Here is a 12,904-nt window from a genome sequence, read left to right as displayed (position 1 = left end):
TCTTTTGCTTCATTCTAGACTTCATGAATGGTAACCTCCATTGCTATGATCCAACATCCTTCTGTTGCAGCAGTGTGTGCTCTGGAGCAGTGTCAGTGAGCGCAACCTTAAATGGAGCATCTAATGAATTACATTACAGCTTTTATAACACAACCCAATAAGGGGGCATTTTGAACGCCTGATGTCCTTTCAAGATGGGATAAAGGAACACTTAAATTTTTACTCGCCACTCCCTTTAATCAATGTGACACTCCTTTTATAGATCAGTGGTCTCTGACCTTTTCTGTAGTAAGAGCTAATTAACTTCAATGAATATCATCCCAAGATACTCCTATTACTATTGTAATGGTGAGCACATTGAACAAGGTTACATTAGCGACCCCACCAGGCAAGGTTATCAGCAGTGATTCTCTGTGCCCCAGACAGGGTTGCTACCAGTAATGTAAAAATATAGCTTTATCAGTTTGGAATGCCTCTACATGGGTAATACATAAGACATAGCTGTAATATCCCTGGTACCAAGGTACTCCTGAGTGTGAAGTACTTCTGATGCTGCATGATTTATCAGTCAAATGGTGTCCTGAAACATTTGACAAGATCTAATACTTTTCTAAACTAATCAGAGGAGTTCAGAAAATACATTCATCTTTAATACACATTTTTCAATTTTAGTACACATTTATGAACCTAACCTAGCTTAGTTTTTGGATTTATAGAGAGCATAGTTACCCAAGGGCATCCCAGTGCTAACAGCAGCAGAAATGATGTACAGGTAGAAGGACAAGAGTTAGTTACGGAAAAGAATAGTTTAGTTTTTTTCCTGAAGAGTCGCTCCGAGGATTCATGGCGGAGCTCCGAGGGAAGGGCATTCCAGAGACTGGCAGCTTTACTAGAGAAGGAGTTGCTACCCCAGGCTCTCTTAGAGTGAGAAATGTGGACCTACCTAAGAGAGGAAGACCGTAGATTCCTAGATGGAGTATATAAGAAAATCAGTCTTCTTAAGAAGATTGGACCCCTACCATGTAGGGCCCTGTGAACGATACAAAGTGATTTAAAGTGAATCCGCTCCTTAATGGGGAGCCAGTGGAGAGCAGAAATAGCAGATTTGGCAGAAGAATATTTTGGTAGTTGAATAAGAAGCCTGGTTGCTGCATTTTGCACTCTGCAACTTCTTTATTATGGAGAGCTAAGGAACAAGGAGTTTCCGTAGTCAAGCTGAGAAAGAATTAAAGCTTGGATAAGAATTCTTCTGGTGGTAGGAGGGAGAAGGGTGAGAATCTTCCTAAACGCACGTAGGAGACCGAAACAAGTGGAGGCAACTTTATTGGCTTGAGAATCCATGGTAAGCCGAGGATCGAGCCACACGCCTGGACTCTTAACTTGTGTTTTGGAAGGGGGAAGATAATTAAAAGTATCTGAGAATGATGGAAGAGGGAAGGCAGGGGAACTATTGCCTAGAAGCAAAACTTCCGACTTCCCATCGTTAAATTTAAGTTTGGATTCGATCATCCAATTAGTGATGTCCCTCATGCAGCGGGAGAGGTTATCCACAGACGAGTCTCCAGAGCTGGAGAGGGACACCACCAATTGATTGTCGTCTGCATAAGTGACCAATGAGAGGTTGTGAGGAGCGATCACTTCGGCTAACTTCGACAGATAAACGTTAAAAAGAGTTGGACTAAGAGGAGCCCTGGGGGACTCCACAGTTCAATGGGAAAATATCAGCAAAAAAAGTGCGGTCCAGAACTTGAAAGGATCTACCTTTGAGAAAGGAAGAGAGCCAGGACAGAGAAGCTCCTCCTACCCCGATTTCTGAGAGTCTGCAGCAGAGGAGATTGTGATTGACTGTGTCAAAGGCTGCACTCAGATCAAGCAAGATAATAGCCACGTGAGTCCCTTGATCTAAGAGCTGACGAGCCGACTCAGTTACAGTAAGAAGGGCTGACTCCGTGCTATGCAAGGCTCTGAAGCCCATTTTGGTGGGATGTAGGAGCTCGTGGTTCTCAAGGTAGCTGGTTAGTTCAGAATTGACATGCTTCTCCAGGATCTTGGCGGCAATAGGAAGGAGGGAAATAGGTCTATAACTTTCTGGTAGGGTGGGGTCAAGTTTGGGTTTCTTCAGAAGTGGCTTAATAACAGCATGTTTAAAAGACTGAGGAAGGGAGCCACAAGATAGTGAATAGCTCCGAATTTAAGTAAGCGGAGGAACAATAATATCCGATACCCTTAAAAACAGAAGGAGCGGCAGGGTCCAAAGGAGAACTGGATTTAATTTTGGACAAAAGGTTGTCGGTTATCACATCAGTGAGAGGGGTGAAAGTAGTCAATGAGACTCCTTCAGAGAAAAAAATCTAAAGCCTGGCAAATAGGGAGCAGATTAAATGAGGTGGGGAACCCAGAGTATATACTGGTGATTTTTATCCTGAAAATATGATGCCAGTAGATTACTGTGGGTGACAGAAGCTTCAGTCATGGGGGCAGATATGGGAGGTGTAGTGAGTTCTTTAAAAATTTGAAAGATTTCTTTCTGGGGGCATGAGGAATTTTCTATTTTCCCACCGTAATAGGTGGACTGGGCAATCTTAATATTGTGATGGTATACTCTGATAGACTGTCTATAAATATCTCTAGCAGAGAGACTGTAGTTTTTTCGCCACAGTCTCTAACTTTTTGCAGTTATTCCTAAGTTCAAGAAGTGGGGAGAGAACCAAGGTTTGGGTTTGAGAAGATTTTTATTTTTTATTTTTATTTTTTTACTCTAGGTTTGATGGACAAAATAACATCCAAGGAGGATAAAATCCATTTATCAAATGAGTCTGCCGATTCTGGAGCAAGAGTGATTGGTTTTATCAAGGGCCTGGAGGGCACTACGCCATTCCTGTGGGTCCAGTTTTGACCAAACACGGCCAGATCTTAAAGAACTAAGGGGCTGTTCCTGAATCACATCAGGGAAGGATAGAAGGGAGTCATCAGTCCATGTTAGTGGCAAAGGGGGAGCAGCCGTCAGGTTAGCAATATTGCTAAAAATAAGATCTAGCGTATGGCTTTTCAGATGCGTAGGGCCAATTGCGTGCTGGGTTAATTGAAGTGCTGAAAGGGAATTTATTAATAGTTTGGCCGAGGGGCAATCCAATTTATCAAGGTAAATGTTAAAATCTCCTAGAATAGTTAAATTAGAGAATTTGCAAATATGGCTGGCTGCAATCTCAGGTAAGGTGTCCAGAAAGTGGGAAACAGGTCCAGGGGGTCGATAAAGCAGGATTCCCGAAAAAGTAAAGGTAGAGGACCGGTATAATGAAAACATCAGGCTCTCGCAATCAGGAATGTCCAAAGGTGAAATGGTGCACTTAATAGTAGTTTTATGAATAATAGCTATTCCCCCACCTCTGGTGACGGGTCTATCTAGATGTAGCATAGAGTATGTAGAGGGCAGAGTTACAAATGTCCACTGTAGAATCATCGTCCAACCAGGTTTCCGTAGGGAATAGCACATCAGGCAGGAGTTCTTCCAGGAGGGTGTAAATGTTTAAGGAGTGGGCTGGAAGGGAGCGGCAGTTGAGCAACATCATTCTACCAAGGTGAGGGAGGGGGACGTCAGGATGTCTGTTGTAGAACAGTCCACGAACAGTGTGGGCATGGGAGGAGGGGAAGAGGACTCGCATTACTATGGAGGGAAGGACAGGGGTCAGTGGTTCTGAGTGCCTGCAGCTGCGAAGAGGTATAGACTAACCTGTCTATAGGGTAGTATCTCTGAGCGCTCCAGGGCGCAGACTGGCTTGCCTCTGGCGTGCCAGCGGCAAGCCCAGTGCCCGTCGGTCATTAAATACTGACGCATGGCAGCTTCAGCCGGCTTAAACAAACAACTAGACCGCACGCCTAAAAAGATGGCGGTCGTAAAAGTCCCAACCCGGAAGGGGAGAGAGCAGAGTAACCGGCAGCCACTGATTGCGGGCTCCGGTGCTCACAATAAAAATTAAATGCACAAAATAAATTCACAGTTTAGAACATTAGGAACATTAAAAGCATTGAATCGGGCCAAGAGTAAAAAATTAAGGAAGCATACTCTTAATATCGTCCGCTCCAAAGCTTCTAATTCAGTAGGCTGGGCTGCATACAGGAGAGCTACTTAGACAGCTGGAGAGCTACATGTAACTCACAAGCTACTCGTTGAAGAGGCTTATGATCATGTGTTGTGCTCCATTCTGCCATCTAGTGTTGGACTTTGAATATTACCAGCTGTTTACTGAAACATTTGACTTGTAATTTCATGAATGGCTTACTTTCAGGTTGGCGAAACTCACAATGGCTCAGCACATACGTTCCACCTACGACTGTGGTGTATTTTTAGCCCCCAAAATATAATTTTGGGCACATAGCCGAAAGAACATCTTAGCATTATGACGCACTCACTACCAGAGACATTTTCACACATTTGTAACCATCAAATACATTTCACTTCAGCAGCCCCGGAGTTGGGGCTCTTCCGAGGGTCCCTCAGTTTTCCCCTATATAACTATCTACATTGTCATTGCAATCTATATGCTTATGTCTGCTACGGAATTTGCTACTCAAAGACAAGAGGGCAGCTTATTTCTTATGATGTTGCAGTGCAAAATACTTAAGACTTTTTAAGGTTTGCAGTTTTGGCAAGATGCTTTGAGGTTACATAAACATGTACCTGGAAATGTAATTGCAGTCCTAGTTGGAGATCTACTTAATTTGAACTTCTATAAAACAATCTCTTCAATTTGGGGGCTGAAATGTAACTGTCTAAATTTTACAATAGGGCCCAACTCTGCATATTTTTGCTGTGTATGAAATTCTTACAGGACAATGCACACTTCAATTCTGTACCATGATTTGCATAAGAAAGTTATTCTTTGAAGCTTCTGTTAAAGAATATAAATATCCAGTTAATCTGACCATGGTAACTGCTGACGAACACAATGGAACTAGGTTGACTGATTTGTAGGAAAGCACCCTCTTTCTTGGCATGGTTACCCCCTTTTTCTGCCTGATGTTGGGGTTTGACTGTGTTCACTGGGATCCTGCTAACCAGGACCCAGTGATTATGCTCTCTCCCAAAACTCTGTATTTCATCCCACAATTGGCATACTGGTGCCCCATGTAAGCCTCTAGTATATGGTACCCAGGGCCTTGGGGTCCAGGGAATCCCTATGGACTGCAACAGTTATTCTGCCACCCATAGGGAGCCCATGCAAAGGGTTCTGCAGGCCTGCCATTGCAGTGTGCATGGACCGGGTGCATGCACCTGTTTTTAAATAGGTCACTAAGTCACCCCTATGGTAGGCCCTCTCTGCCCAGAGGGCAGGGTGCTTGTACCTGTGCGAGGGCATCCCTGCACTAGCAGAGGTACCCCCACAAACTCCAGACCCACTTTCCTGGACTTTGTGAGTTCAGGAACATCATTTTACACATGTATTTGACATAGGTCACTACCTATTTCCACCTATAATGGCATCTCCAAACCTAGGCATGTTTGGTATCAAACCTGTTGGAATCCTACTTCATTACCTTTGCAAGAATTGGTTGTATGATTCCATGCACTCTGGGGACTCTGAGGACCCCGAGCATTGCTTCCACAGCCTTCTCAGGTTTTCCTGGCAGCCCCAGCTGCTGCCACCCCGACAGGTTTCTGCCCTCCTGGTGCTTGAACATCTCAAGCCCAGGAAGGCAAAACAAAGGATTTTCTTTGGAAGAGGTGTGTTACACCCTGTCCTTTTGGAAATGGGTGTTACATGGCTTGTGAGGGTTAGCCTTACCAAGCCACTGGTATGCTTTGAAGGGCACATTTGGTGCCCTTCATGCATAAACCAGTCTACACCGGTTCAGGGACCTCCAGTCCCTGCTCTAGCGCAAAACTGGACAAATAGAAAGGGGAGTGGTCACTCCCCTTTCCATCACCACCCCAGGGGTGGTGCCCAGAGCTTCTCCTGAGGGTCCCTGGGTTTTGCCATCTTGGATCAAAGGCTGGCAGGGAACTCTGGGAGCATCTGAGTGGCCAGGTCAGACAGGTGATGTCAGAACCCCCTCCTGATAGGGGGATTGGTCACCTACCTCGGTGACCCCCTATCAGGGCTATTTAGGTGTCTCTCCTTTGGGTGGTTCATCAGACTTGGCTTGCAGGATTCCTATGCATCCCTACTTCGACTTCTGAACAAAGAAACTGCATCTGGACTCTCCAGAACCCGACAATCTGCAACAAAGACTAATAATTTGCCTGCAACATTGTTTCTCCGGCTCCTTCCAGCTTCTGCAACATTTCCCCGGTCATGCATCCTCTTGAGGACAGAAGGAATCTCCCTTTGTGTGAAGGAGTCACTCCCTTGCATTTGCAGGCACCAACAGCAATGACGACCAGCTGTGTGGATCCTGCAACACAGGTGGTTGGAAGTGGTCCCGATGGTCCTTTCTACCAGCTGTCTGATTTGGGTGGAGGTAAGCCCTTGCCCTCCCATGCAGGACAGTTCCCCCGTGCACCATGTCCTTTGCACCTGCCAAGGCTTGTTGGCACTTCCTACAACAGGTCATCAGGCATGTGGCTCCAGACCCCAGCACTCTTTCATGCGAAGCACAGCTCCCTGAGTGTCTCTCCTGCGGCATGGGATTTCTTTTCGTAGTGCTGCGTGGGCTCCATTTGCACCTTCCTTCTGTGTCCCTATCCTGTGGGATTCCTGTTTCTGTGGGCTCTGACGCTGAGGGCTCACTCTAATGCCCACCTCCTAAGTTGAGTCCTCCTGGGCCTTGCTGGTCCCCAGCAGCACCACTTTACGCCAACCGTGAGTTTTGCCTGTACCAAGGCTTGTTGATGGCATCCAAACACGCAAACCCAACTGCAATCTTCGTTCTGGCGTTTGACATCACCTGCATCATCCAGGAACTCTACTCCGACTCTAGGGCTGCAGTGCTGACTTTTCCACTGTACTGCCGACCAGCTCCTGCTAACCTCAGCTTGGTGGATTGGGGGGTTCCTGCCCCAGTGGACTCTGCTGTGTCTTCTGGACTTGTCCCCTTTTCACAGGTCTTCCTTGTCAGGCAACCACCGTTTGTTTCTTGCAGTCATCTCTGATTTTGCCATTTTTTTTATTTTTTTTCCTGAGTGAATGTTCTGGGGAAACTCTAGTAATTTACTCCTTCTTTCCTGGTTGCTGGGGAGGGGGGGGGCTGTTGTGGTACTTGTGTGCTTTCCTGGTACCCCCAGTGGTCCTCTACACACCCCACTTACCTAGGTGGGGGGTGACTCTTGCATTCCTTATTATTATTATTATTATTATTATTATTATTATATATATTTTTTTTTTATAGAAGTGCTTTATTATGGTAACATTGAGTGTAATCTTTCATGTGTGTAAGTGCTGCGACTACAGTAGTATTGCATGAGCTTTGCATGTCTCCTAGCTAAGACATGCTCATCCACAGCTACCTCTAGAGAGCCTGGCTTCTAGTCACTGCCTACACTACACTAATAGGGGATCCCTGGTATAAGGTGTATTTATCTAAGGTACCCACCACACAGCAGGACAACTTCCTACACTGATGCAACACATTTCCTGTTCCTATGTTGGCTCACAATATTGTACTGAAGTACAGTGGAGCAATCTGTATAGCACCAAATATCTGGTCTTTATGTGAAAATCAGCTTTAATTTTGCTGCCTACCTTTGTATTTATGTATTGGGAACTTAAGAAGTGAAAATGTATTCTGTTTGAAGACCTTAATCCACAGTATCCTGAACGTTATACATAGTGGATTACCAAGCAACTCTGGCTGGTGTCTAGTCTGACTCATCCTCAACCTCCCACATGACTCGTGCGGCACCACACCTCTGGGAGCTCCACTGACTCAGACACGCTAACTTTAAACTCCTCAAACATGCATTCAAGTTTCTACACAACGTGGACCACCCCAATACCTGAACAGTTGCACCTCCTTCCACCAACTACCCAGACAACTCCACAGGACTCCTACGTGCACACATACACAGAATGAGATGGAAAGGACAGTAGTTCTCCTACATAGCTCACAACTGGTGGACCCCCTCCCTCTTACCACTCCACATTAGAGCCTCTTCCTCTCTTGAATTCGGTAAGTAGCTGAAGACCTGTCTTATCAATTAACTAACTTACCATAGGCAGGATTGGTGCACACACCTTCTCAGTGCCAGAATATCCTCACTGGTGATTACAAATGCATTTAACATAGTACACAGATAATGATTCAGCCACTAAAGCAACATGCACATTGAGACCATGAATAAGATGAGCAAAATGGTTCAAGCAAAATTACAAAGTTCTAGTCATGGGAAAGATGATGGGGAGGCATATGAGTAAGGGAACGATATAAGGCAATCATGAGAAACAAAATGCCAGTAAACTGTATAACATAGAGTTAATTTAATCCTCAAATCCATGACTTGTTAGATGAAACCCCTCTCTATATGAAGGGAAACGTTGGCTGAACAGTACACACCACTGTCAGTGATCACTACTCGCTGCTCGTAGGGCCAGCAGTAGCAAAGTATTTATAGAGTACTTAACTATAGGAAATGGCACAGCATGATGTAGCACAATCCCAAGGCAGCCCAGAAACAAACATTAGAACACAAAGACCTGTGGTTGGGCGGCTCTCTCCTGGCAGGTTAAAAATAGCTGCTTGGTCATCACCCTTATAGGTATTACGCTCTTGAGAGGCCATTTATCACTATTCAGCAACTCACTCTTCATGGTTGGGCAATAAGTATGTCCTCCAATGTCTAAGGGCGAACAAGCACTCCCCCCACCCCCAACCCCGTTCACTATGAGCCTTCAGACCACCGTACATTGTTTAGTTGTCACTCAAGTGCGCGATCTTTGATTGTAGAATAGTTTTTGAGCTATTCAGATATCCAGCAGTACAAGCAGGTGCCAGTTAAGCATCCGTTTAAAACACGACCTCAACTCTGCACTCAACTAGTGGTCAATAAATGTGTTGTGAACTGCCCTTTTCTGTAGTTGTGTTCAGTGTGTACTTGCAGATAATTCTGTTCACTCCAAGTACTCAATCGATACTCAACTACACATGGGGAAGACAGCTTCATGTGTGCTACCTCTTTGTAGAAGCCTAGTTGAGCATTTGTGTAATAAGTGCAACACTGAGTGCCCAACTAGTTTGAGCAGTTCAGTGGGGTTGGAGATTTTGTTGAACTCGGTATATATGAGCAGTGTGAATATTTTTGGGGAGCCAATGATTGCTCCAGTAAAAGGTTAGCCCGGATTCCTGTCCTCTTTTTGAAGTAAATGCCAACTCCTTACGACCTGAGCTCCCACAGAGTTTCTTAAACTGAACCTTCTCTTTAGGAATTGATATGGCAGTCCTCCTTTTTCAGGCAATACTTGGAGTAGGTTATTCTTGATTTTTCTACATTTTATGTCTGATATTTTTATTGGTGGTTTATTTATTATCATAATTATATTTTTTCCCCAGCAGGTACCATATTTATACTAAACTAGCTGTTTTAAAAAAAAAAGAAAAAAAAAAATTGTGTAAATTATTTTTTGTTTTTTAACACTGCATAAAGACGACAAGTGCAAAATGTCTAGACAAGTTGACCCCTAATTTGTGGAAACCGAATTTATAGATTAAGGGCCTTACCTAGACTTTGGCAGATGGGATACTCTGTCACAAATGTAACACAGCGTAGCAATCAGTCGTGTGCCATAGGCTATACTGTACTTGGCAGTCTGTATATCTACCACATTTATGTCCACCAAACTCCTGACCCTCGTTCGTCAGAAAGTTACAATCACTTCAGCTATAGAGCTAGCCCTCTGGTAAAATCTTATTGGGAGTCTTGAGGCTAGCAAGAACTGCAGTTCTCAGTACATGTGTTCTGGATTGATGGGAATGCAGAAGTAGCGATTCAGTTACGCAATAAGATTTCTTTGTGAACCACTGGGATGATCTACGGAAGGTTCTTCGTTTTGAAAGTGATTTGCCTTTTACATCGGAGGTTTTCAGTTTGACATCCAGTAAAAATCAAAATCCTCATGTGCTCTTTTCCACAAGGAACATAGACTATGGTCCTCGTCGTCTCTGAGGAGGAACTGAGAATTGGTGCTGTATAAACTCTATCATCCTGGAGAGCTTGACTCTGGCTGCGGAGCCAACGTGTGAGCGGGGCCTATGAGGTCCTGTGACATTGTGAGGGAGCAGCGGCATAGCATAAGCCCCTGGGGCTCAGGGTGGGCCCGAACCTTATAGGGGCTGCCACCCCTTCAGAGGGGCCCAATTGAATCCATGTACAATGATTCTGTAAGATATGGGCTACTCGTGGCTCCTCCATCACATTCTGCCGAGCGGCTCCATCGTTTTGGTACAGAACTGTGGGTCTTACGAAGGGGAGAACCTAGATTGGGCAGATCTAGTGACGCCAGGTGTGTTGATGGAGGGTACTAAATTACGATGATCTATAGTGTCAAATGCTGCAGATACATACATCCACATGTATGGATGCCAGGTGACTGGTGTGCCAACCGGGTAACGTTATACAATTATTGGGCAATGTTATAACAAGTGTTTTTCATTGGTTCCAACACCATGTGTGATTCTAATGTCTTGCTTTAAAACAGCCTCATCCTAATGACCCCCGCCCTCTTTGTATAGGTGGTTGAAACGCTGTTGACAGTGTTTGGAGAGTTAAGTTGTGAATTCGTACCATATTGACAACAAGTTGGAAAAATCCTATTTTTGCATTCTAAAATATATATATATATATATATATATATATATATATATATATATATATTTTTTTTTTTAACTCCCTATTTGGTCAAAAGAACAATAAGCATGTTTTAAATGTTGACTACCTCTGAACATACATACGCTTTAAGCTTCATATAAAACTGTGATTGGTACTTTGATTAAACACACCATTAATACAGCAAACAATGCTTACAATTACACACGGTTTCTTGCTTATAAATTAACTAGTCATTGATTCTCTGACTGTTTGGAATGACACCTCTGTGCTGTTTTGTTTTCTGTGTGCCCAGTGCGCTGGCGCAGTCTTAGCCTACTCCTCTTGTCTATCACTACTACGACTGATTAAGAGTACCTTCCATTTGAATATATTGCATGGAAGCCCGATGGAAAGATATATTGAGTAGGTTATTCTAAGAGTGGTCTTTGTTAATGTGATTATTTAAAAAAAACTAGGCGTGCTAGTATCAGTGAGGGCTTTTACAAAGAGTGGCAGTTAAAAGTGGGGGTGGGGGGGCTCTGCTGATCATAAATATAGGGCAACATTTTGCCCATGGCGGTCTTTTCCTTGTGGTGGGGGACACTTTATTTATATTTTTCCATTCATAACTGCGAGGTGGTGATATATCGGAAATAAGGTGGGCAGGTAGACACCGTGGCCTCTATTTTGTTGGACTGGCAGTCCTCCTGGAGTGGAAGGAGCGAGGGCACTGCTGTCGAAGGAGTGACGGATGGAAAGGTCTGCGGCATGGTGATGTGGAGCTACAGAAAAGGGGTCCTGTATCTGAAGAGGGTGGTTCACTAGCAGACTAAAGCAGAAGGGAGGGGATAATGAAAGAAGTGGATCCTGTTTGGACAATGAAGTGGACTTTGGTGTGTGGAGGAGGGGCTAGGAGGAGAATGGCCTTTATGGGTGGTTGAGGCACTGTCTGGTTCCTTGTTGGTTAGTTACAGTGTACTATTGGTAAGTGCGATCCAGTTGGATATAAATTGGGTCTGGCAGTGTGGAAAATTTGCAATTGGTGTAAAATGAGTTGTGCTCCCTAGCTGACTGGGCCACAAAGTAATTTGCCTCTTGCTTGAGTGCGGGAAAGTGGTCCTTGCCTTGATTCCGCTTGTTGCAGTAGTGAGCAAGGGTTTTGTGTTTGCTTGGGATAGTGACACCACCCTCCCCTCATTTACTGACTTCTTACAAGGGGATATGATTGACCTGGGCAAGGAAAGTCATTTGTAATTAGAGCAACCGCATGTTGGCTGTAAAAGGTTGCGTTACAGGGCTGGCATTATTGTACATAGCTAATTTTAGAAACGGTTCTTTTTGTCTTTCAGGTCCAGATTATGACAGAAGCCAGTGGCTGAAGAAAAAGGAAACGCTGGGACTGGACTTCCCGAATGTAAGCTGTTTTGCATGGGTGTGCTGGGTAGGGACGCGCCTGCAGAAGAGTAAATGTGAGATGGTGTAATGGTTCTTACTGTGCTGCACGCCTCCCATAGCCACTTCAAACCACACTATATTAACCAGGAATACCTAGTTGCATGGCTCATGTTCCTACGTGAAAGCACCTTGTGACCTTGTAAGGGATATGACTCACTGCGTACATACCACAATATAATACTGCAGACAGCTTCAGGATCTTCATAAGTGGGCTGAGTGGCATTTCTGTGTGCAGGCAACATTGCATTAACACACTGACCTTGTGTCTGTACACATTCCCGCTCGTCTCCAGCAGAGGGCTCATTACCTTTGAGATGGCTAATTCAGGGGTGAGACTGGAAGGATGGGAGCATTGGCAAACTACAGTCACATCTGATAGACTTCTAGTTGCAGATCCCTGCCTTAGAAGTCCATGTCCCCCTCCCCGGTATAGGTCGACTGCACGTCTGGTTGGCATCGTGGTCGCTGGATATGATGTAGCAGTCTGTACATAAGCACCACCTTGGTGCTCTGACCCTCAGTACTTTTCTTTTCGTGCCAGCCTCTGTGCAGATCCAGAAGAGCTACCCACAATCGGGTTTTGACTGGATTTTCACTTATTTATTTTCTATTTTTTTCCTGGTTCTTGGAGGATGTCGAAGAAGGCCGGCTTCAAGCCCTGCGACTCCTGCCACCATATCATGTCGGTGACTGATCCGCACCTGGTGTGTC

The 12,904-nt window shown here is 44.7% G+C and overlaps 1 protein-coding gene across 1 annotated transcript in view; it reads left to right on the top strand.

The window, feature by feature from the left end:
• Positions 1-12,904, top strand: part of LOC138299791 (glutathione S-transferase Mu 5-like) — a 70,083-nt gene that overhangs the window by 31,408 nt on the left and 25,771 nt on the right. The window contains exon 3 of the mRNA XM_069238347.1: positions 12,088-12,152. Within this exon, the coding sequence (XP_069094448.1) occupies positions 12,088-12,152 (65 nt within the window). The remainder of the gene's footprint in view (positions 1-12,087; positions 12,153-12,904) is intronic.

Source organism: Pleurodeles waltl, chromosome 6 (assembly GCF_031143425.1).
Source record: "Pleurodeles waltl isolate 20211129_DDA chromosome 6, aPleWal1.hap1.20221129, whole genome shotgun sequence".
Classification (NCBI taxonomy): Eukaryota; Metazoa; Chordata; class Amphibia; order Caudata; family Salamandridae; genus Pleurodeles; species Pleurodeles waltl.
The sequence above is the reverse complement of the archived record's forward strand: the minus strand, read 5'-3'. Positions and strand labels throughout refer to the sequence as shown.